Consider the following 27587-nt stretch of genomic DNA (forward strand, 5'->3'; position numbering starts at 1 on the left):
TTCCTTCAAGACCATTTTTTTCCTTGGTTCCTACTGTGTCCGTAAGAAAAGAACTAATTGGAAGCTCTTGTTTGGAGGCGGCATGAAAGTCAAAGCTTATCGAAGAATAGCGGTGCTAGAGGAATTTTATTCAATGACTCCGTTGTGTTTTTTTGGAGGTGCAAAACCACTTTTTTTTCTCCTATTTTTGGATTTCTTTTGTTTTTTATTGATTTAAAGACGGTAGAAAAGAATTGTGCGTGTGAGTTGCTGTTGTCAGTGTTAATCCAATGGTTATTCAATAACTTAATTATTCGAAGGCGATACGACTTTTTATAATTTGAATTTTATGATCGAAAGTAACTATTAAATAACTATTGAAACGCTATACAGGGTGAAAACTTAAGCAGTCTCTTACCTTTTAACATGGCGAAAGCTATGCTCTAGTAAAAATATCATTAAACGTACTAATTAATCTTTGATTTATTTAAAACTTTTTGCACATATTTTTGATTTTATATGTTATCGTATGCTATTATTTATATATTTCTAATAATTTTTTTCAAATTAAAAAAAATACATTGAAATCAGTTTGTGCGCAGCATGATATCAATGTAATTGAATAGAAATTGATTCAAAATATAAAGTAAATGGTTTATTTCCTGAAATGAAGCAGAAGATTGAGATTCCATTGACTCAGTTTTTCTTCTGAAATTAAATTATAAATATATAAAACTTTTTGAATTTATAAATTTAAAATTTGATTTTAAATAAGACTAAACTTCAATCTTTTGCTTTATTTCATGAACTGAACAGTGTCCTTTATTTTGAATCACTTTTTATTCAATTAAATTGATGCCACGCTATTTTATCTTTTGTAAAAGCGGTTTTTTATGCATTTTTTTTGAAAATTTGTAAAAAATTTAAGTATTGGAGATGTGTAAAATTTTATACTGGCATAGGATAACATATACAATTGAAAATATGTATAAAAATTTAAATAAATCAGTGGTTAACTAGTATTTTTAATAATATTTCTACTAGAGCATAGTTTTCATTTGATCATTTTTTGTCATACCGCGGGGCTAATTAGACCGGGACCTAAAATTTACTGCCGATTCCGAATGGCAGCCTTTTTATACCCACCGAGAGGTTGGTGCACTAACCCGTCGATGTGGGACTCCCTGCGGCAATAATCTTCTTCTGCGGTCATGTCACCGGTATCTGTTGTACCCCTGTGTCGGGAAAGTTTTTGACAAGGATGAACCGGGTATCGAACTCGCGACACCTCTAAACATCCTTTGGTACTTTAGACAAGTATCTTATCGACATGGGCTACCGCGCCCAGCGCAGTTTTCACCAGTTAAAAGGTATGAGACCCTTTAAGTCTGTTTGAGCCTAAACTCGTTAACATTGAGTTGTAGAAACATACTTTTAATTGCAAAAAGTATTTAAATAACATGCCTATTTTAGATATGTTATTTGTTTTTGCACGAGGTGTATAGGTACCGAGACATGAAATGCAACTTTTCATAGGTTCTCTCGCGCGGTTCTTTAACTTCCAATTAAAATGTTGTTGGCTGGTCTCTTCTGAGCTGGACAAAAAAAATATCCATGTTTCTGAATGCAATATTAGGTGAGATATTTTGAATTCAAAAACCGCTGAAAATGAGGGAAAGAATAGCATATAGCCTCAGCGCTATATAGTAAGGGCCGTTTCATCTTTTTGAAGTAACGCTTGCCGCCTTGGTTTAGTGGGCGTGGTTATAGCCTCTAGAATATAGCGTGGTCTCAGAGCTACTGCGTGACGTCACTGCTCACTTTTTTTTAGCAGACGATATCAGCACGCGAAACGTCTGCATTTGAAATGTGGCTTTTTTACATTTTAGTAGTTTATTTTACTGTTTTTAAGTGAGTGAAATCTCGTTCGTGGTGTTGTTTTACTGTCACAGGTATGCGCGTGTGGTATTAAGCTAAGAAATACATAGATTAAATCCAAGAAATAGTTGGTGAATTACAATATATTTTGTTATTAGCATTCGAAATAACAATAATTTCGGAAATTGCATATCAGGACTTTTTTTTACATTTGCTTCCCATTTTTTTTAATACTGCAGTTGCATTGGTAATGAAGAAGTCCATGGCGCTTCACCTTCACAAATTCAAATGAAAACAAAAGAGAATTAAAAAATATTATGAAGTTCAAAAGATAATTGAAATTATCTGTCTCGAGTAGTTTTCAATCAGCCCAATAAAAATTAACTAACGTACGTATTCAACTAGAATGGATCCGAGAAAAATGTTCTCAGTGGAAGTTACCTCATAAGAAATTGCAAAATTTCTTATTTTGAATGTTTAAATGGTTGAACGAGGCAATCCAAAAAAATAAATGTACAGACATCAATGACAATAAGCAGAAAGATAATTTGGGAAATAATTTAGCAAAATGGGCAGTACAGCGACTTCAAACTAAGGTGATTAACAAAATAGCAAAGCGGGCGCACTCGGTTATGTTAGCGCAATGACGTCACGCATTACGTCAGCTTGCACCTACTGCGGCGCGTCACGAAACTGCCCTTATTATATAACCCTGATATAGCTTACATAATAAGGACCAGCTTTGTCTATGCTGCTAATATGCTTCATACTGCCATTTTTAGCGATTTCGAATTCAAATATCTCAGCTAATATTGCCCTTAGAAACATGGAATTTGTTTTGTTAGACTCAGAAGCGACAGGACAACAACTTATCTGATTAGAAAATGGAAGAGAGAAAGCTTGTATTATATACTATAAAATGTTTTTGGTGATATATGCTTTTATATTGGGAATTTCGGTTATATTTGACATCCATATTTTTTATGGACAAATTTTTTCAGCGAACTCGTTAGGCAATGTGCCTGATGTGGCTCTTGTATTTGTATTTTATGTGAATATATATCATAATTTTATCTCTAATAATTTTTGCAGCATTAGCTCTAAGCTCGATGCTTTAACTGAAACAAGAATAGTAATCAAATAGTTGAAAAATTGTTTTATAATAATCATTTTTGCAATTTAAACCTAACATTGATGTTCTATAATATGATGTAGTTGGAAATTGGTTATAATTCTATTGGTTGTAATTATGTGTAGATATTTCCAATTTATTTTACTTAAAATTTATTCAATCAATATATACCCTTTTTGAATGATTAGGTAAATCCTTTGAAAGTCTTTAAGGATTTAGAGGAAATCTCTCAGTATTTTTCTCCCTCAAGATGTCTTGAACTCTACTGCGATGTTAGATATTGCTCGACCAGGTTTTCTTAAATAAACTAACATAGAAAGCGAACTGAAACTCTCGGTCAAACGTTTCGACGGAAGGGATGCTTTCACATTTTGGCAAACATGTATCGCTTTTCCGATTCATTTGAGGAACATCACGTGCACTGGTCAAGTGAATTCCAGATCAATGTAAATATTTCTCGTGCTTGACGAGTAATTGCGCATAGTTCCGATAGTCGATGAAGCAGAAGTAGTTTTAGAATAGAAAATCTATTCAAGTTCAAGAAGTTTCAACTTATAAAATATATTACTTAAAAGATCCCCCGTTTGAAAAGATGTTCGATAAAGACCATCGAAGGTAATAGCTAACTCATAATAACTTGATAACTCAATGTTAACGACGTAATTTTCTAAGAAAATACTGAAAAGGCGTAAATATCGAATACGAGTAAATTTGTAGGAGAAAATAATAACTAAAGTTATAATTTTTTAGTCATATAACTAGCTGATATAAAATATTTTATTATTGGAGTCATTGCAATCTTGACGTTCCATGCTTTAATATGGGGAAATCAGCATTCTTTAAGGAACACATTAGCTTTTTTCTTTTACTTTAGGCACTTATTTTTTTCTCAAATTTCATCAATATTTGTAAACACTTTAACGAGAGCTTTTAGGATATTAATGGTTTGTTTTTATTATAATTATTTAAATATTAATTTCCACAACATGGACTTTTTTCAAAAATCACAAAATCTACATATATGTGCCTACATTATACCGCTGTGGTGGTCGAGTGGTTATAGTGACGGACTCGCGATGCGAGGATCCGGGTTCGAACCCCCACAGTGGTGGTCGGCTGAAGTTGGTTTTCTGTGGTTCCCAACTTCAAGGCGCAAATGCGAGCCGATCTTCCCGTTAAAAAGTCTCGCCACAGAGAGCAACAGTCCTACAACAATAAATCATTCAATCATAACACTTCACTCATAGTTAGAAAAACTAGTGGCAGATGGCAGCACTACACATAACAAGCATTACAGAGAAACAACAAAAACTTCACGTCAGGTTTCACTACACGTACACGCACATTCCCGTATGTACCGATTCGTTGGGGGGTTCCGGGGGGGTGTGGGCGGGGCGCATGTGTGGTGTAGTAGTAGCAGTAGGTAGGGCCTCCAAAAAATGGCTCGGGGATCCATGATGCTCTTAAGTCAGCCACCTCGTTGGGCAATTTGCCTGTTGTGGCGTTGTATTTGTATTATATGCCATAAAATTTCTTGAAGTAATTTTGATAAGGAATCCTGTCGTGAAATTATGTAACACCACAGTGCGACAAAGACAAGAGAAGACAAAAGTGCGACAAAGAGACAAACGCTTTCGAGACATTTGAACAAGTAGTGTCTGAAAAAAATGTCCCATATCAGTCGAAACATAGTTTAAAGAAATCAGCAATGGAAAAAACCTTAGCATAAATAATGCCTGCCAACACCTTGCATTAAAATATATTTACACTTCTTATTCTGACGATTTTAAGTTTTAACGGTAAAAGTGTTTTGTCCTTTCTTCTAGGTGCATTATTGGCGCGATAGGCAACCCTTCAAGGACAAGATTATTTCATACACACACCCCCCTTATTCCGTTCTATGTTTTCCTCTCATTTTATATTTCCTTACCAACTTGAATCCGACAGAGAGAGGAAGGAAGAAAAATGTCACAAAACACCACCTCTTTTTCTTTATTTTAAAAATGTAACAAAGGATTACACACTCAGCAATTTTCTGCAGCTGCAGAACGACTTTTATATTCCAGTCAGACGATGTTGAACTGACCCCCCGCTTGCGATGTGTTGAAAATACTTTTGGTGCAGGTAGAACCTAACTCCGAACGCGGTTATACGCAAAAAAAAAAAAGTTCAAAGTGTGCAAAAATCCAAAAAATGAAAAATGCATGTTTCAGAAAATTTTCGTGCACTCATTCCCTTAAATTTCTTTAATAACCTTTTTACATTTCACGCGCAACGAATATAAAATTTTCCATTACCACTTTCATATTTTCGAGTTTTGAAGAATGCCAATTTAAAATTTATACTCGTTGCTTTCCCGGAAGGTGTCAATGATTTGATTTTCCGAATTTCCTCAGGCTCGTTGACGAAACGCCGTTTTCCTCAGTTAAGTCGGCTATTAACACCTCATTCCTAGCTATTGCGTAAAGGTGAACTTTCAAAGTCTCTCCAGGGACGCATAAATTTATAAATTTAGCGCTAAGCTTTCCGACGAATGGCAAAGACATAAAAGAGTGAAAGGGTTGGTTATATAGCGCGAAATGAGAAATTTTATATCCCACTAGAGTGTTATTTTCCATTTGAACTTTTCTTCGCGGCAAAGATGGATATTTTAAAAAAGCAGAATGCATATTATATGGGAGAATTCGGTGAGTTATGTATATTTTTACAACAGCAGGTGATTCGATCCAAATGCTTTTCAAAGAGAAAATGTCGGCATTATTTTTTGTTTCGGTTAAGACATTTCTATGTAACGCTTTTTCACAGTCATCTCGTTGAATTCCATGCTCACTTGTCACAAGATATTATGTGTTATTAATTTTTTAAGCAATCCATTCATTTATTTTATAGCATAAAAATGAGTTGATAAAATTATTTAAATTTTGTTCAAAATTTTTCCTTTTTATGAGAGATATTAGGTAATAGCATATACAGTCAAACTTGGTTATGGAGACGGTTTTTCTCGTAGCTTTTGTTTCTGTTTTTTCAACAGTTTCCCATAAAATTCCAAAATTCCTAAAAATATAGCTCAGCATATCGATGCGAATGTTCTGCTGCTGTTTCACTGATACTTAACGATAAAAAAGAAATATTACATGTTTGGTCCGACTTGCTTATTGGTATGACCCGTGCATGGGACATTCCTCGTGTATCGGATCCCTATGATATCGATATTCCAATTCCTTTGATCTTTAGGGTTGCCATAGCTAACCATAATTATAAATAACCATAATTATCACAAAAAATACGAGAACATGGGGGTGATCCCGAATCACCGAGATTGATATATATATATATGGGGGCCTGCCAAAGCCGAAATTCGGGCATTAGTCTTGTCAACTGGCCGGTTTCGTGCTTAGACCGTAACAAATGTATAACCGAGTTTGACTATATTGCTGTAAAAATTAATACGCTTTCATCAAGTAAATTTCTAAACTGGTTATTTGTAATATTTTATGAATTCCAAGAGTTATTAATATTTATAACGATTTTTATTTTTAAGATTGATTTGTTAATTTCTATAATTAAATCATTAGATTCGAAGGAGCTTTCTTAATAATCGTTAAGATATAATATTGTTGTTCTATTTGTAGGAAACAAATCCTTTTTCTTTCTTATGGATGGTGAAGCGAGAACCACCAGCGTATTTATTCGGAACAATTCACGTTCCTTACACTCGAGTTTGGGATCATGTACCTGAAAACGCAAAACAAGCATTTGAGGCGTGTTCACTAGTTTTCTTCGAGTTAGATCTGATGGACCCAGAAACGGTCTCTGCCATGTCTACTTGCCAGATGTTGCCTCAGGGCAAGAATCTGTCCGACGTCTTGCCTAAAGATTTATACGATCGTCTCAAGAGGCACTTAGAATACGTGAAAGACATGATGCCTCGATGGATGACCGAAGACCAGAAGGGCAAAGGAATGTACGCCGACTATCTGTTCAAAGCTATCGCTGGCAATTGGGAAAGGAAAAGACCCGTCTGGGTAATGCTTATGGTGAACTATCTCACGGAAAGTGATGTGAGATCTCGAGGAGTTCCAGTACTTGATTTATATCTGGCTCAAGAAGCCGTCAGACTCCGTAAAAAAACCGGTGCCGTGGAAAGAGTTGAAGAACAGTGTTTACCGCTGAATGGCTTAAATCTACCACAGGTAAGAAGTTTCACCTCTTTGATATTGATTAAATAAAGTATCCATCATGTTTTATTTCAGGGTAACTTGAACAATCCGATATACAGTATAACATTCGATTTAATTTCCTTCAAATTTCGGAAAACATATGCCACAATTGAATACTGGAGCAACCATCGGAATCATTTCATCTTAAGTTTGGCTTAATCAAAAAATATTCGTGCAAATACTGACAGTATTGAACATTGTTCTGCAATTCATAACACTGCTCAACACTGATTTGGTTCTCAAAGGTATTTCAGTGATTTTAGGATGATTTTGGGGCGCTGATTTTGAAGTTTTGAGATAAAGTGAAAAAATTCCATTTTAATATGGTAATAAACAAGCAGTACACAAATCACATTGAGAGAGAAACTGCCCATTATAAATAAAAACAGAAAAATGATTGGCAAAGATATTTTAGTGATTTTAGGGTGATTTGGGGGGGGGGGGACGTTAATTCCAAATCTGGCATTGGTTTTATTAGATCGGCACTAATTTTTGTGATAAAGTGAAAATTATATTTCAGTAGTAATACATAAGAAGCATACAAATCACATTGTTGAGAATATACATTCTCGAAAACTAGAGCCAATTCAGCTAAACCAACACCAGTTTTGAAATCAGCAGCAGCCCCAATATATCTTAAAACCATTTAAATTACCTTATGAACATCGATTTTTTTTGTTGAACAGTGTAATTAATAAGCTCAATATTTCGTGACAGTGCAGTTTCGATAAAAAGGAATGTTACGAAGGCAAATGAAATATAAACAGGAATTACTTCATAATATTTTTCTATAGGAATAAAAAGAGTCAAAAATAGCACAATGCTTTTATACATAATCTCAAGATTTTGAAATAGTTTTTTATTAATGAATTGGTAGTTTTTGAATCTCTTCCTTGAAGAAGAGAGATGTGTGTGTGTGTGAAGCCAGTTTCACACTTGTTCTACCACTCCTGTATCATCGTAGAATTGCTTTACCCTCAATATCTCTTTAAGCGGCGTATAATGGCAGACACAAAGAGATAAATACGGACTGTAGGGAGGGTGTTCCAGAGCTTACCAGAGAGCCCTCTTCATCTTTCAGTTGTTAATGTTAAAGTATGTGGTCTTGCATTGACGTGGAGAAGAATAGCAGGAGGGACCCTAGCAGACATTTGTCGGTGCTCCGGGGTCAAGACCATCCTCAATGACGGATTGAGTTCCTCGCAGCTACTACTGAACCAACTACTGATGTTATTTCTGATATCTTCATGTGGCGTTTTGGCGTGTACTTCAATAATTTCGCGAAGAGCATGAATGGTTTCTGCAGCGATGCTCGTCCGTAGTGGGGCCCCACACCGACCACACCGTATCCTGTAGAAGGATTTTATGCTAATCATTCATGTGAGTTTTAGAGATTGTCTTTTACGAAAATATGCATAGAGACTTGCATTCAGACGGTTTTAAAGCTTTTTTTATCCAGAAATGTTTTGATAACACGTTGCGCGGATATATGTATCCCTCGCTCGTCATTGTGGTATACTGAGTACAAATACGAGTTGCTGAAGACAACAAGAAAAAGTAAGACACTGCAAACACTCAAACCACCGGCTCCGATAGAGGGCCACTCACCTTGGAATGAAATTCCGTTTTATACTTGATCCACCAACGTATCTACAGTTTTATATGGTCCGATAGTCACGTGCGTTAGGGGTTATCATGAGAATTGTCATCCTCAGAAACCATACACTTTTTTCCTCGCTTGTCTGTCAGTATTGAAGAAAACAGGCAAAAACCTTTTTGATGATGATTGACCAAATCTGGTAAAATACGCATACAGGTTCCTTGGGTACATTCTTTATTTCTTGCTCACAACCTCGATCTATTTTCACAGGACAATTTACTACACTTTCACCTTCGAATGGAATAAATTGCGTCGGAATTGAAATCTCTTTTTCTTATTCGATGGGCTTATGTTTGATGTAGTGTGGAAGCCATCTGTCTTCCCGAAAGAGAGTCGGCATCTTGGTGCTTAAGACAGCGCCTTTAGAAATGTTTTGAACTATAGAACTACTGGATACCATCTCTTTATTTCTTTAGCCGAATACTCTATCTACGTACTAGGCCATTCAGTCCCGATACAGGTGCCGATTTGATATTCAAATACGTCAAGAAAAATAAAAGGCTTCGTATATTTTACACACAGAACGCAATTGTCGAAACAAGATCTAAGTAGATTAGGGGATAAAGAATATTGTGTGGAATACATTTATGGTAATACTTTGTCAAAATGTTAATTGAACGAGACATTATTTGTAAATGAGGCTTGAGTACTAACTCAGGTTAAAATTTGAAAATTTCCATATTCTCTAGTATGTTACGATTTCCGTCTGATACGCTGTTGTCAAATCATAAGTTTACGACATACAATTTTATTTCGTGTTTATGCGTGACCATTGACCCTTCGAGTCTAACACCGCTTATATAATTACAAACGTATAAGTATTACAGATAATTGCACTGGTAGAAAATTCTTGTTAACACGACTATAAAGAGACATAAAGACATATAAAATGCAAAGACTTTTCCGAAAGTAATCTCTTCAGAAACCGCATCATACACAAGCGTACAGATTAGGCCATTATCTCTATAATTAACAGCCATTCTTTTCAAAAACTTAATTACCGATATTATTTCTGTCAACTCCTGAATTAGCAAACAAATGACGCGTTTAATTATTTTCAATTGCCAAGTGCAAAACCATGTTTTAGGAGCACACAACTTTGAAAGCCCTTGCATTCGCTCCCTCTTTTCCTACTTATTTCACATTATTTTAACGACTGGAATATTTACGTTGTCACAAAATCCTGTTCTTTTGATTTTGAAATTATTAATGGTTCTCATCGCGCGTTCCGCAGAAAGTTTGATCAGAAACTGCGTTGGAAAATGATTATTCTTATAACAAAATTTTATATTGTCCTCGGTAAAAGGACGAAAATATTTTCTAAAAGACGCATCCTCTTAATGCCGAAAAAGGCGATTGCCGAGACTCTTCATCTCATCTCCTTTTCTTTCTTTGTTATTCTTTTAGCGGATATTTAAAGTTTGAGAGGGGGTAATATTATGCATAATTAAATAAGTCTTCACATATTAATTTTTTCCCCTCTGAAAGAACTTTGTTAACAACTATGCCAGGAGTTTCTTGAGGAAAGTGTAGGCATCGCGTAAACTTATATTCCACGTAATTTGATTGTTTAATTAATTAATAATCCTTACAAAAATCTTAGGGAACTATCTCATGATATTAAGCTTCGTTCTGATTTATTTCCTTACATCTAATTCCCGGTATCAGCGAGAAGAAAAAAATAAGAAGGATTAAAGTAAATAAAGTTTGATTAAAGAAAAATTAAGCGTTTGAGATTTCTTTGCACATTATTTTCTCTTGTTCTTTATTGAGTACGTTGAAGATCATTCGGTGCATTTCAATTTAAAGATTAGTTCAATAATCCTTCGATTAAAAAAAATATTATTTAGCGTATCCGATATTAATTTACATTCAACAAATAGAAAATAGTATTTTACTTGTGGTGAAATCAGAAATTCTGGATGGAATTTCCTTCGAAAAGTGTTGAGTCTTATTTATCCATATGTAATATTAGATTAATTGTTATGAAAGGTCTCGGGGGATTTCGCATTAGAGATTATAATATCTTCAGCAGGAGGTAAGTTAGTAAAAATGATACTCTAAGAAAAGAATTTTAGACAATAAGTTACTCACCTAGACTGTGTGGTTCATTTAAAAGACGTCAAAGGTTTGAATTAATTTTTTTCACTACTTACCAATGAATTTAATGAATCTTAACACACTGTATCAATTGGATTTAAATTTACTTTATAAGAAGAGCCAAATAAAATTATGGAGTTTAAAAAATTACCAATTATATACGAAATCAGCTCATGATGTCATAGAAATAAGAGAAGATGGTATAGGCTGGATTGAATCCTTTATTAATATTTATTGAAAAAAAATTAAATAATGTGAAACTTTGAGTTCGCCATGCTAGAATTATATTACCTCGTTTGGCCGTACACGACAGAATTTAAGATTTGAATCTTTAACCAAATGCTCATGACCAAGCAAAAACTTCATGGCCTCTGTATATTCTATAGAAGGAGCTCTACAATTTGAGCGAAACTCAACAATGGAAGACAGAAGCAAAGAAGAAACGGCTAGGTAAGAATACATCAAATTATTTTTAAAGTAATTAAATAATGAATGATATATTTGATAACTATATATTTTTTTAATTTATGGTCCTATCATGAAAAGTCACTTGGTTACGCACCTCTTTGAGAAATAGGCAATTTTGGTTTTGGTATAAAACAAAGTAGAAAAATGTCTTTCGGTTTGATAGTATAATAACCCATATACTCGCCAAGTTTTCCATTCGCCACAAACCTAGACGTGCGTCTGCAGCCTGCGGTAGACCCAAAACAAGCAACCACCAATGAAAAAGGGTTATTAAAGTATTACGTCAGCATCGATGGGGGGGGGGGAGGGGAGGGATTTCCGATTTGCTGACTTTTGATGACAACGGGGAGGGGTATGGATGATGCTTACGTCATCAACCACCCTTTATGAAGATGTGAAATATTCTTATTCGGTGCACTAAAAACGGAAAAAAACCTTTCGTTGGTTATTGGGCACCTGAACTAACATTCCCCCTATTGATACGTCCCCATACACAGCCACTTTAGCGATCTCTAAATGTTTCACGGATCTTTCAAGTGCTCTGGAACTGTGCCACGCATCACTCAAGTGATCCGTAATTATGCCCCGGATCACTTAAATAATCTGGGAATGTTTGGCGGGTAACTTGAGTGATGTAGAATCGCACTGGGTGCCGCTTAAGTAGTCTAAAACTGCGCCACGTGTCACTCAAGGGACCTCTAAATCTGCCACGGATCGTTTAAGTGTTCTGGAACTGTGTCGCGCGTTACTTAAGTGACCTTTGAATGTGAAAGTGATCTTTGAGGCCTACTTCAGTGATCTGAAAATATGCCACAGGCCACTTAAATGCTCTGGAATTGTGCCACGGGTCATTTAAGGGATTTGTAAATGTGCCACTTAGTTTATTTTTACAAAATTAAGTTTGAGGGACAGACCATATCAGTCAGACAACCTTCAGGGCCACATTTGGTGTGTGGGTCAAGGGTTTACCATACATGGCTTAGAGGGTGGGCCGCGATGAATTTTTTAGAAAGAAATTTTAAGTTCTTAACGTTCAAGTAGCATTGAAATTAACAGAAGGCCGAAAGCGCAGCCCCCCCTTCCTTGCTGAACGGCAAAGCTGCATTAAGAGTTCAACTTTCAAGCGGCTTTGCTTAACGGTGACTTGTCCTGCTTTGGTTACTTGTATGTCATAATGGCGAGAGAAATTTGTGGCGTCTATAAAAAGCATTTTAAAAATTAATTCCAATTAAAGAAACAGGTGAAAAATGTCCACAAAATTTTATGTGAAGGTTTCATTTCTAGCGTTGAAGAGAACTGTTCTGCAAAGTTTAGAACATTAAGTGACTACAGAAAACATTTGAAATAAGTGCATTCTGTTTGTGAGGATATAGTACATCAAGAACAAATGAGTTTTCCTTCAAAAAAGGGTAAACATGGATTTTTCATAATTTAAAAAAAAATCTATGAAATAAAAAGAAAAAAATTGAATAAATCATTTCATATTATCTATTCATGTGAAATCTGCGTTAGAAATCTTACTTTTTTAGTTTATTAATCAATGCAATGCAAAACAAATGCAATAAAAAATTAAATTTTATTAAAATTAAAAATAAATTTAGGATCACACATGCATTTTAAAAAACGAAGATTGTTAGCGTGTCTCACGCTCTAACCACTGTACCAACTGCGTAGTGATGGTGAATACTTCCAGCAAAATTTCCCTTTTAACAAAATTTCCCCCCCCCCGCTTTCCAAAAAATGTGCGGCCATCTAGCGGAAAAATACATAATCAAGTATTTTACAATAGAAAAGTATTTTGTGCTGCATTAATTTTTAATTTTTTCCAAAAAATTCTTTTGTTTCATGAACTCTCAAAATTTCCCACAAATGCTAAGAAATTTCCCACTTGGACAAATTTTGACCAATTTTTCCCACGAGTGACAATCACTGCAACTGCGGATACGAAACCCTAGCAAAATTAAGTATATCTATCATTAAACGTTGCCAGAAGATATGTTGGTGCCAATCAACCAATCGCGCCAATTAACCAAGACCATATCCTGCGAGCAAGCTCTAGTGAAGATGAGAGAATGAACTTCTTTTCTCATTAAAAAAGTCCACTCCCGATTTACTGACGTCATAAAATCCAGCTTTTTCATTGGTTGCTCGTTTTGGGTCTACCGCAGGCTGCAGCCGCACGTCAAACTTAGTGTCATTTTATTCATTTTGTGAGATGCCAAAACAGCAATAAATGCGCCAAATGAGCTGGTTCTTATCTCAGTTTCACAGAAAAGACGCATGTATCATGGACATAAGTGAAGCCAAGTGAGTTTTTGAGATAGTATTACCGTATATAAATGTACTGATGCAGTGATTTCAGCAATAAAAGACAGTAAGTGCAAGAAAAATATTTCAATGTTTTCTATTTTACTGACTTTTTAATGTCCAATTTCTCTAGTTAAACTCATTTCTAGAAAAAATCAATGTCTGGAAAAAAAATAATAAGAAATTATAAAATGTATCAAAAATTTTGTTTGAATTTTATATTTTCATGTTTATATTTTTCGGATACGGCTTGAGAAAATGTTTTTCTGAATATTTTTTTCAGATGATAACGAGCAATGTTGAGATTCATCATCCGATGATAAGAAAGCCGTATAAACTATTGCCTTTTTGGAATTTGGAAGTCACCAAAATTCTGTGATATTTCAGGAAAGAGAAAGAAAGATTGATTACATATATATGTTATATTATGCTAATTGTTAAAAATTCACGTTTTTAATGAAAAATTAAAGAAATTTAGTTTTTTTTGTACCCCGAGCCATTTTATTTCGATCATTTCTCTTGAATAACGAGAAAATTGGATAAAAAAGAAACAACTATGTACATATACAGGGTGGGCAGAAAGTCCGTAGGAACTTTAAAAATAAATACCGGAAACCGAAATAAAAAACGGTTTGCAGGGTTGGCATCGCTATGTCACGGGAACTTTTTTAAGACAGGAAAAAAACCCCTAAAAACAGCCGATAGGTGGCGCTAGTACGAGCGACTTCGTTGGAAATATGAAAATGAGACGGTTATAAGAACTTGCGCTCCTAATCCACAATCAGTTCACCGTTATAAACCGTATATATTGACCTGCTGCACTATGCCGTTGCTGGATTTGTGAATCGTCTACAATGTGTTACCTCCTGTGGTGGTCACATACATCCATACTGCTATAATAAACGATTTGGAGGCCTTCTGTTCGTTATTTGCGTATCTTTTCTTTGACTTGTGTACGTCAGTGCCGCCTATCGGTTGTTTCTTGAGTTTTTTTTCCCTTTCTTAAAAAATTCCCGTGACCTAGCGATGCTAATCCTGCAAACCGTTTTTTATTTTGGTTTTTTTCCGGTTTTTATTCATTCTTAAAGTTTCTACGGACTTTTTTCCCACCCTGTACATTACAATATGTAATATATATTATAAATATAATTACACATTTTTCCTCTCGTATTCCCACACTTTCAAATTACATTCTTCTAATAAAATTTTCAACTTGTTTTCTCTCAAATATAAACACGATTCACATTTTCACACATACAACATCAAAGTTTTTATTTTGTTTTCACATTTCAAAGTTGTCATAACTACTCTCACGTATCAAGAATATTTTTTCATTTCCCCAACTCTTAAAAACGTTGTGAATTTTTGATGTTTGGTAAATTGGCTCACAAACCCACAAATTCCTTTACTTCAGTATATCGGCATCAAGAAAGTGTTTTGCTATTTTTTGTCCCAGTTGCCAAGCAGTTCAAAAAAGGACCGAAATAAATAAAATATATGTATGAAGAATCAGCAACACATTTCAAATAAATAGAGACGGAAGCGATGTTTGGGAATGCGACATGCGGAGAAAACAGCTCAAAATCTTTCTGAATTGCTTTCTGGAAAAGTTACGCTTTAAATGGTATTTTTACTGAGTTTTCCAAGCTACATTTTGTATAGTATAGTACGTGCGGGAGAGAGGGGACTTTGTCCTGAAAATTTTATGCCGGAAGAAAAGCATATAATACATCCACGGAATCTTTAGGAATACGATTTCTCTACGGCGTTGCTTCGAGAAGGAGTAGGTACTGGCTATTAGCGTTTCGTTTCTTATTTCATCTATTTTCTGGTGCAAGATACAACGAGATTTCCGTAGGTTTTATATCTTTGTATGATGACGGCGAATTTTCTATCTCATTTACACGCTCTTCCTTATTTTATTGCTTCAATATCGAGATAATGCAACCAGCAAAGTGGAGGAGTTTTCATCGAATTTTTCAAGTGAAAGAGTCTCCTTTTTTTACCTGAATATATGCTTGCATATGTATTCGTATATACCTGCGTATCACAAAGAAATCGATACATATGTATGCATCAGATGCATTTCTGCTTTTAGATGAAAATATCAGTCCCAAGTAGGGCCATCTTAACAGCATCATGGGGACTTGGAAAATTTGATATTTTTTGACGCACGACATTGCTGGAAGTAACAGCCTACCAATTTTTACACATTTCCTCTCGAAAATCAGAGTGCCAGACATTATCATCACGAGATCCCAGAGTCTTGAACAGGTGGGTGCATGTGTTAACCTGCCCTCAGGGTGGGCGAGGGGGAAGAAAGAATTTCTCCCAAACAAATTGGAAGTTGCTAAACTTCAAAAAGCATATAAATCTACAGAAATCGATTAAAATAGTATAAAAGGTATGTTTTTCGATATTTTAATTTTAAAAAAATACAAGATTTGCACAAATGAATGACACGATTTTAAAAATTTATATTTTGAAAACTATTACACATAATATAATCTGTGATACATAAAAATCAACATCATTCTATAGATGGCAGCACTTCCGCAGAATGTAGTCACAGAAAATGACTGAACCATTCCCTTGTTCTTTTTTTAGTTACAAATTTCTGAATGCACGCTGCCACAGGCGGACGCAGAATTTTCTCAGGTGGGGGGGGGGGGGTTTCATCTTTTCCTGCAAAATAACGCTATAATCTCGGCTTGGGGGGGGGGGTTAGAACCCCAAAACCCCCCTTTGCGTACGCCAATGCACGCTACACAGAAGTAGCGGATAGAACCTTTGCATATATTTCCAATACACAAAACTTTTTTCTCTCATTGTCCCCAATTCCAGACACTGCGTTGTACGGAAGTGCTGCCATCTATTGAGCAATTTTTAAAAAAAACGTTGAATGTTTTTCTTTATTTTTATGTATCACACATTATATTATGTGTAATAGTTTTGAAAATATAAAGCTTTACAATCGTGTCATTCATTTGTGCAAATCCTGTATATTAAAAAAATTAAATTTTTGGTTGGCTTTGGGAAATGAGGGCACGAGCACCCTATGTTCTCCCCTCCCACCCGCGTACACCTCTGCTGCCCTGGTTACAAGATAGATACAGCCAGAATTAATTAAATAAAAATATTAAAAAATTCGTACAATCATTCGGTCAGATATATAAAAAATAAACGTATTACGCAAGAAAATTTATTTACATTAATTTAAAAAGTTATCAATTTCATTGAAATTGTTCCACATATCGAAGGAACATACTATCTAATTAAATATGATAATTAGTTTTCGTATTGATTGAAGTCGAGTGATTTAGTTTTTTTAGATGCTCAACGAATAACTATCATATGGTAATTAAGTGACTAGTTAATGAGAATTTTTTCATAGGAGACTGAAATGATGTATTATATTTTTCTGATAATTGAAATACAACAAACAAAATTAGATAAAATTTCAACTGAAAGAGCAGAATTCTTCTCAAGATGTAAGACGATGCAGCTTCTATTTGAATTTATATTATGAATCTTTGTGTGTATACCACGATTAAATAAGTGATACCTCGGCTAACGAAGATGATTCGTTCCGGAATCACGTGCGTTAACCGAAACGTGATTTCCCACAGGTTTCTATGAAAAATCGTTCTAGTTTCTGCCTAAAGTTTAAGGATACGTTTTTTGAAATATCGAGGAATACTATAAAAAAGACAAAAACCGATTCAAGGCTAAAATGAACAGCTTCAAAATTGGATAAATGAGAATCTACATAAGAAGATGAGAGAGATGCTGAAGATCTTTTTTATTTTCCAGTAATATGTACGCAGCCAACACCAGCTTTAGTCTACTGAAGCTCGTGTTTACACAACCCAATAGAGTTTTTAGGTGTCTTCATCCATTTGTGATTCGGTCATCTTATGATACATGAAGATGGAAAAGATAATCTCCTGGAATGTCAAGACTGTTCAGCTTGATGCTAATATAATAGCCTTGCACTGACAGAACGCGTGCTCTGAAAACATAAGCTCCCACCTCTTTTTTTTATACGCATTTTCTATTAGCTGAATCTTTCATTTTACATGAAATGGTTCAAAGAATTTCAGAAAGAGAAGTGTAGGTATATCAAGAAAAAGATTCCGAGGTGAACATGAATTAAAATCGGGCTCTAGCGACAGTAATTTTGAATCATGGCCGGAACTAGATGGGGACGGGGAGGAGAGACAACTGCCCCGGGTGGAAATTTTAGATGGGAACAAAGAACGCCGTGATAAAATTATCCACCGGATGACAAAAATCCTAGTTACGGTCCTGATTCTGATGATGATTGGCGTGAAAATTCAGTTCACGACGTGGCTATTTTATGCTAGCGCGTACATTCATATCAACGAAAATGTTCGTTAACCGAATCCGTATTCGTCAGCAGAGGCAGAAATATCATGAAAAAAGTCTTCGTTAGTCGAGATATCACTGTAATGTGATTTAATTTTTGTCGTGTTACAGATATTTTACACACCCGACAGTTATTAGCCCGGAGATTACAGCTTATAGGGGATTTTAAAGGATTTTTTAATTTTTCTGAACCACTGACCACTCAGCCGGTCTCACGACTGTTCAGCGCGAAACAATTCAATGCTATATCTTTAAAATCTACACAATCTGAATCTGTGCTGTCATGAAGAAGAAACGGTAGACCGCCAAGGGTTGTAGTGTAACTGTTTTCGAAGAGAAGATCAACAACAATTTTGGATTAATTATTAGTTTTTGAATAACTGGACATATGATACGCACTGAATTAAAAAAATTCCCAATTGTCCGCGATGAATTGTCGTGGTGCTGAATTATCTGCACTGAATACAAATACAAATACAATACAAATACAACGCCACAACAGGCAAAATGCCCAACGAGGTGGCTGATAAAAAGATGCCCATAAAAATATGGTTGTCATATGTTTCAAAAATACATCGTCGTGGTGCTGAATTATCAGCGCTGAATCGTCGGAGCTGAATCATCTCGCGATAAATTGTCGTAGATTCAACTCTGACCGCTTTTAAGGTAGTCACATGCTTTGGGTCGTTTCTCCGCGCAAATTTTCTCGCATTCCGCATTCCGCACCATACTCTACTTTCATTAAATTAGCGTGTTTTCATTAAAGAAAATCATATTATATTATAATTAGGTAAAGAAATTAAGAACGACTACGCTACTTGAAAAAATTATATCATAAGCATGGAAGAAAAATTTGCTTAATACTGCCACAACATATCATATTTATTGTGGTCAACATTCTCATTCTTGAGATAAGCTCGGGAAAAAAATCATTAAAAGAGCCGCTATCGGTTATATAGTTTGAAATTAGATTTTTTTTATTTTAATCTTTCACATAGATTATCATCTTGTTTGCGGAACTTTCTTTCGGTTGCTGGAAACAACACAGACGTAATTAAATTCCAGAACACGATCCAACAAAACTCAATTAAGTGTCGGGTCACCCAATTTTCGTGTGTAATTCAATGACCTTGTTTCACTTCTTTATTAGCTTTTCATCTTTATTTCATCTTGAGACTTGAAATCTAAACTTCCAAAAAATAAAATTATTCCGGTTTTTTTTAATTGAAAATATTTAAAAAAATTTAAATGCGTTTTTCATAAAATACTCGTTATAAACGCATTATATATATATTCATTTATTACTTTTAATGTACGGGGATGTGTTTCACTTTATGATTCAACGGTTAAATCAGTTCTAATTGATGCTTCTTTAAGGTTGTTTAATTTGCGTAATGAAAGTAGCATGGCATCTCCGATCGAAGAGTTTAATAGCTGGAAGTATATGAGGTTGTTTTATTAGTTATTATGGGTTTACGATGGCATTCAAGTATTATTTATTACGTTTGATTAAAAGTGACGAAGACTGCATTAAACCAATACATATTTGTTAAAGATATTGACGAGCAGTGACTAGCTGTGGCCTTTGGTCATTGAAGAAGTTTACCACAGATCGATATCGATCGCGTTTCTCAAATACGGAGCCATAGTCATCAATCGGTGGTATCCGAAGACATTGCAATGTTCGCATCATGTCATAAAAAAAACAAACGTTCTGGAATAGTAAGTGCGTGTCTTGTGTTTTACATGATGACTGTCCATATATGCTTCACAACAAATAAACAATCTTCTGACACATTTTTGCTTCAAAACGATGGAACAGTTCAAACCTCTGACCCTCTTCCTCAAAACATTATCTGAGAAGACGCTGAGACTAACGACACTGTGAAGAATTAATTGCTCTAATAGCATACACTTCTTTGTAAAGGGTCAAACACCAGCTTGAGAAACAATGGCATCTCAGACCCTGTAGGTCTGAACTTATTCATTTTCAACCTGCTGTAATAACCTTTTTCCGTCGTTTTAAAATATTTCAACAAATGCCGCATTCATATAGAAAGACTGACAAAGCTTAACAGCTTCCTTCGCTCTATACCAGTGATTCCTAACGTGGGCGTTAATGCCCCCTGGGGGGGGGCGGCAGAAGCTACGGGTATAACATGGGATCCTATGGGTTAGATTACGTTGGGGGCAATGGGAGAAAAAATTTCTGAAGAAGGGGGCGAGATGGGTCAAAAAATGTTGGGAATCTATGCTCTATCTATACCATAGGTACCCAAACTTTTTGTTCCATTGCCCCTTCTTCCGAAATTTTGTCTCTCATCGCCCCCAACTCAAGCGAACCCATAGGATCTATCTTATATCCGTAGCTTCTATCGCCCCCCTGAACCATTCCATCGCCCAACAGGAGGCGATATTGCTCATCTTGGGGGAAACACTGCTCTACGCTCTATACATTACAGAAAATTAAAATAGGAGATCCGCTCAAATTCTTAGTTTGAAAGCCTGTTAAAAATACTGTCCTGGTTAGCGCATGAATGGCTCCTATAATAAGTTAACTAACGGGTGGGAGGGGACCTGGGGACGCAGTTATCGACTTTATATATTTTTAATTTTTTTAAACATTTTCATAAAGAAATCAGTATAAGGCCAATCAAAATAGTTCACCAGGAACCGAACATCTTGGCCTTCCTATAGACAGGTCATAGGTCTCTACCTGAATGTGTATCTGTTAATAACGGGTAAGGCAAGTGGCGGATTTAACGGCGGGCCCACCGGAAGCACGTTCAGGGGCCCCGAAAAACCCCAATTCTACACTTGGGCCCAATATTTTCTTCTGTGCCCGAGCCTCAACCGACCTTAGTTCGCTTCTGGGGGTAAGGCACATATTTTTCGTATTACATATCTATAAATCGTCGATAGAATTTGGGCGAGGTATGGCTTTGTTAAGCAATTAAAGTCAAAATTTAACACGTAATCTTTACGTGTTTCGATCAAGTTTTACGGCCCGATGGAGTCGAACCCTTCGAACCTGATTAAATCTGGCTCCGGTCTTATCACGGGATATTGAAAAAAGTGATGTTCTGGGACCCCAACTCAGCTGGAAGTACTTAGCAACCAATTTTCATACTTACTCTAGAAAATTACATCACCAAATCTCATCATCACGAAGCTTTTCCATACACTTGAGGACCCAGGGCTGTTTTTGTCTCAGCTTTTGCCTTAAGACGGCTATTTTTAAATATAAAACAGTTAGATATAACTGTTACGTATATTTTATTGTCAGACACTCTCTTCGTTGGTAAATTTAATAACTACCAAAATAATTATTACTTTTACCAGTTATTATGCAGAATATTGAAGCGTCACGTCGTTGGTAAACATGACAACTCGTACTATATGATATACTATACATGATAATTCAAACATGTATTATTATATCCGGGTACGATCGTAAAATTTATTATCATTACATTGGGGTCCGATTATATTTATCGCATATACTAGACTCATTTAGAATTTTTTACATATTTATCAAATTCAAAAAATACAATAGGGCATTATGCATAATCACAGATAAAGGCGGTAAGTCAGAAGTATTTATCAAATTTGCCAACGATACTTGGTTATTATGCATATTCTCAGGTAAAAGTGATAAATTTATCTAACTTACCAAGACGAGTATAAAAGGTAAGTATAAATAATATATTATTCATACCAGTTATTATGTATAATAACCGATTTGTTACACACTCACCGTAACATATACACGCACCCAGTTCTCCAAGATCCCGTAAAATCTTGAAGATGAATTCTCGGTACAGACTTCTTAGAGATAGATACAAAAACAAAAAAAACAAAATTTATATAAAAACGGGAACTTCTAGAAGTTGTTTGGTCACAGAAACTCTGTTTACCATCAGATTCTTCAGCCAACCAGACCCAGTCAGCGTCAGCCGAAAAAAAAAAAAAAAAAAGAAAACGCATTCTTTCGCAATCTTCACCAAACGAAACCATTGTTATTCAGGAGCGTACAGTTCGGATTTCTCCGTCACGTACGCACGTACCATTGACGTTTTCTACAGGAAATTTCCTCACGTCAAATAATTATGGCTATGGAGAAACTCATAAATAGAAAAAATATTCACGCGATTATTATCATTATTATTGTTTTTAGTTCTCTGGAGGGATTTTTTTCTTAGGGTCATGGAAAGTGATCTAGGATCCATCGCGATCATTAAAATCACCTTAAATAATCTTAAGACGGTCTTCACTCTCCTATACCTTGAATGTTATTGTATATATATATATATATTTTTTTTTACTTCAGCAACGCGTGAATATCTTTTCTAATGAGGCCTCATTAAAATTCGGACTATCTGATACCGAAGCTCCGGGCCATTTCGCAACTTGGTAGCTGCCACATCTTAGCAATCGTAACTAGTCATTACCATTTTAATCATTTCTCTTCTTTATTTTTTCCTTTTTTAGTGACATTTCTCCGCCCAAAGCGTTAAGCAAAGTTCGTATTATATGTATGTCTCTCTGGTGAGACTTAAATCTACATTCATTTTCAACTTGAAAGGCTTACGGTCATTATTTTTGCATCCCGTGTAACAATTAATTATAATAATTTGTTTTAGAAGAAAAAGATTGTAGTTTTTTTTCCTAGATTATTATCATTTTTTTTTCATCTGATACGTTTTATTTCTTTCAAAATCCATGTAATTAGGTACTTTTTTTTTTGGTTTTCGTTCTCTGAGCTTGAGTGATTATTTTGATTTTATTTTATCTTACCGTGTGGTTTTTTTTATATATTCTTTTTAGATGATTTGAACGGATTTATTATTTGGGATCTACTTCGAGTTTATGCTAATCTGTAATCATACAGACATCTAGGCCGAGAGCTAGATAGTAGATAGATGTTTTTTTTTTGTATAGTGCATACTTTGATATACATATTAGGAGCTTATTTTCAAAGAGAACATTTCCACTTTTTTTCGGAAATGAACTTTCAACTGTTTATGAATCTGTGGGATATTCTTTGTTAGATTATTCAATCGGGATTATTCAAACGGGAATATTTTTGACAGAAATTACAATAAAAAGTCAGTGGTTTCTATCAAAGGAACATATCCAGCTTTTTCATACACTTCGGTATTTTTGATTTCTCGATTATGAACACCCATAGGACGGAAAATTTCGTCCGCTAATGAGGAGTGACTTTTAATGGACAGTAAGATACATCGCGTCCCGTCGATGTAATTCAAAACTGTGTCCGTCAGTGGAGGTGTCCGCTAACGGAAATGTCCGTTATGAGAGGTTCCATGATAGAATGATCGTGATTGTTATGTTAATCACGAGAGGGCAGTAAGGGTACCTTCCTGGGCTAGTTAAAACCTTCTGGAATCAACAGGTGACGTAGAAATTTCCAAATTTTTAGACTTCGCAAGTTCGAATTTTAATCAAAAGGTAATATTTACACTAATTTTCTTTCAAGACAAAACATTTCCAAAATGTGGATAACTCTCTTGAATATTGATCAAGAAATTTCATATTTGAATATTCTTCTACCATTTCTACATGCTACCTGTTGGGCTATTTTTTACTGTAAAGTGGAAGCAAAAGCGCAAATGTTTCCTTTTGAAAATAAACTCCTCATCTGAAATTTTATTTGAAGAAAAAAAAATTAGTAAATTAAACATTCTGCTCAATTTTTGTTACGTTGGTATTACTTCTAAGTTGTTTCCTACATTGTCAAGTGATGTCTACGCGTGTGTTGCTCGAGTTAGTATTGCTATGGAAGAAGATAAACTATACTTATTAATCTCAGACACGTCAAATCGTTGACTAAATTGCTAGGAAAACCCCTATATTTTTGAATATTGGAAAATAAAAGTTGAAAACAATGTTGAAATTGGTATAGGAACTTATTTTATTGGACAATCTCTTCAATAATACAACATATAAATGCATATGATATATATTTCGGTTTCTTTGGAAATATCAACAGCTAGTTTCTTGTTTAAGGTAGTAAAAAAAAGAACATGTTGGAAACTGGAGGTTTTTCATGTTTCTCAGTTTACTAAGATCTTTTCATCTTGGTAAAGAGAAGGGAGAAAAGATTGTTGCTGAGAATGGAGAAGAGGTTGGACTCCCTTGAAATTCTCGCTCAACAATAGAAACTATTTTCTATTTCCCTTTGGGGCTAGGAACTCCGAATGAGTTTTAAGGGCGTCAGATTTCAATGAACAGTCTACAGAACTTCCCCCTGGAAAAAGAGGAGCGTATTTCCCAACTTTTAAGAAACGGGAGAAAGGAAAAAATAGATTTTTTCCCCTTATTTTACCTTGCGTCAACATTGCTAAATCTGAATCGATAGAATTTTGTGCTATCATTGAAAAAGAGAAGGTATAGAACAACTTCCCATTCTTCTGTGAGACATTGCTTTCTTGCTTATACATATATTTATTTCTATTTTTACAGTTTCTGTTTCCATTAAAAAAACAACAAAAGAAACACAAAGTTTCTTCAGTCCTTTAAAATTTTATTTATAAACTTTAAACATCTGTAAAATACAATTTATTTATCGAGTAAAAACTAATTTAAAGTAAAAGAACAAATTAAATTTTCTACTAGGTGAATATAGTTTTCAGGTATTTTTAGTCTGTTGTTCGTGAGCATCACGGAGCTCCCTTTTGCACTAGAGAATGTTCTATGGTTGTGTCTAATTTCGTGCTCATGAGTTCTTGATTGATACTTCAATTAGACCAAGTTCAAATTGAATTTTGAAAGATTCATATTATACTTTTTTTCACTATGAGTCAGATTATGATGAGTTATATTGATAGAGGAATCGCTATGGGACATCATGTGGGTCTAGTGCTTCAAGAGCTAGACCAGGGGGCATACAGTTTGGTATTTTCTTTCCTTTGTCCGCTCGTTCGACGTTAGGGGTGGGGGGCCACCAAAATGCCTGCTTGTTCCTGCTGACTAAGCATATTTTCGTACCCATTTACGGTGTTGCATGAGCTCTTGCTCTTCTGATTTCGGGTATAAATAGTGCTCACCAGGGGGTACAAAACATTGCTCGAATCTGGGGTTGCTGGACGGCTCCTGTATACGGAAGTAAAGGGTGTGTACGTATGAGGTCTGGTGCTATTGATTGTATTCATCAACTACGGAGGGTGCTCAGTCCAATCAAAATTTCTTGGAAGAACTTGAATGGACGAATAAGTAAAGGGTGTCAAGGTGCCAACTTCAAAATATGAGAAAATTAAAATTAATTCAATCATCTAACCAAGAAACAAATAAAAACCAAAAATACTGGTGGAATGCAATTATTAAAGCCACAAAAAATTATTAAAAATAGTAACAGTCGGATACTCATCGCCTCTCGCGTTTCTTGACGATGTGAAAAAACTTCTGTTCTCTTTCTTTTTATTTCTTTCCTCCAGCTTCCCTGTTATATAAACTAGTATATAGTAAGCTCTCTTTTCTTTCTCTATCTTTGTCTGTGCTGTACTTGATCATGTGTTGTTTGAATGACGTCACTCTAGCGTTGCGAGATTTTTAAATCCAATTTTGGCCTAATTTGGCATTTAAAATATTAATATTTACAATTTTTTTGAGTGGCCCATAATACTTCCGCTGGATTTTTAAATATTTTTATACATATTTAAATGAATAGAGTCAGTGGTAATTTCTTCAAAACTTTTTGAAGGCGTCACCTTCGGACCCTTTCCTTGTAAGCCATTTTAATAAGGTTCCGGTATCATTGGTTCTCCCGAATCGGAAAAATTTGAAAGTAATTAAAGCATGATATAATTGCCAACGTTCTCCTTCGGATTGTCTAGTCAATTCGATTGTACTTGATGAATTCTTTGTATATTTGTTGTTACACCACAGACATTTCAATTGTACAGATGTATTCAGTTGTACGACAGTTCAGACACGATTCCTTCTAGCTGGTTAAAGACGTTCACCCTTGAATTGGAATCTGAATTGCCTACACAGCCAACTGATTTTATATACATAAACTCACAGTAGTTATATAAGGCCAAAGTTGTACCGAACGATTTCTGTTCGAATATCCACAATACGTGACTTATCTGCAAATGGTCTTCAAGAAGCAGTTTCTTTTTCTCTTACTACATTTCGATCTTGATACTAGACAAAACAAAAGAAGGTGGTATACCATGAGTCGAATACCCTGATCTGGAATACTGTGACTATTTTTGTTATCATTCGATCATTATATGCACGTGAGCTGCAAGGTGTCTATAATTAAGGTTAGTGTGCCGACTTTTATTGCAAATACAAATTCTGATAATAACAAGAAAATTGTCCAACGAAGTGACTGGAAACAAATGGTATTTTATTTGTATTATTATAATGGAACAGAGAATCGGAGCGCAAATCCGATTTAAATTGATATTTTATCAGAAAAACCTCACAAAACGGAAAGTTTTTACCATCCGTCAATCGCAATGTTATTTTTCCGCAATGATCCGTCGATAACGATTCCAACATTGCGAAAAAGCTTAGAAAACCTTCTTGTCAACTATATTTTTCTTCAAAATAGATACAAATAACGATCACCTAAACATTTCCGTCCACCTGAGATTTTTATAGAATTCACAGAAAATAACAACTCGTCGTGAAATTTTTCAATCAAATGATATCTCTATTCCATAAAGAGCATGTTTTCGGAGCTCTAAAATAAAAAAAAAATAGGAAATACCCTATCCATTTGTACAGATAGTTTTCGGAAACTAGAATCGTATATAAAAATAACTCGTAGATTTTTCAGAACACCGTAATTTCAACGTTTTTTCCCCGAAAAAAAAAACACGCTCGAGTTCTCTTATCTTTATCTCTTTTCTATTTTTTAGTAAAATTAAACTGATGTGAATACGTATTATGAGTGAATACTTTACTAGAATAGGTGTTTAGTTACTCGTGATATTTTTAACAGAGATTGCATGAAATGTTTAGAAGATAATTTTTTTTTGCTACTTTCCAAAGCTCAAATTTTCCGCCAGAAATCTCATTTTTTTTCAGTTTTAAAAGAAAAATAAGGGCAACGCGCTGTTCTCTCAACTTTTTTCGTTCCAAAAAAAAATCATAAAAAAAATATCCTCGAATTCTTCGCATTTACCAAGAAATTTATGCAGAAAGCACTGCAATCATAATAACAGAATAGAATTTTGTCGCTTTTTCAGAAAAAAAAAAAAGTGTTATTCTTCTCCGGCGTTGCGCTCAAAGCTCATTCCCGCTTTCTGAGTTACTTTGATGGGTTTGGGAACTAGAAAATAGTACATATTCTATATATAGGCTTTTTTTTTTTAAACATTTTATTTTCCTCCAGAAAAATGGAATACTCCATGTTGTTGTTGTAGGCAGCGGTGGTGATCTTAATAGCTTTCAAGCACAAGAATTTCAAGGAATGGAA

General features: G+C 34.9%; 1 protein-coding gene across 1 annotated transcript in view; it reads left to right on the forward strand.

Moving 5' to 3' along the window:
* Positions 1–27587, forward strand: part of LOC149065573 (metalloprotease TIKI2-like) — a 332971-nt gene that overhangs the window by 112168 nt on the left and 193216 nt on the right. The window contains exon 3 of the mRNA XM_089253920.1: positions 6622–7182. Within this exon, the coding sequence (XP_089110046.1) occupies positions 6622–7182 (561 nt within the window). The remainder of the gene's footprint in view (positions 1–6621; positions 7183–27587) is intronic.

The sequence above is a fragment of the Pholcus phalangioides genome, unplaced genomic scaffold (assembly GCF_987345545.1).
Source record: "Pholcus phalangioides strain wild (caught in Gottingen) unplaced genomic scaffold, Ppha-v1.0 ptg000039l_1, whole genome shotgun sequence".
Classification (NCBI taxonomy): Eukaryota; Metazoa; Arthropoda; class Arachnida; order Araneae; family Pholcidae; genus Pholcus; species Pholcus phalangioides.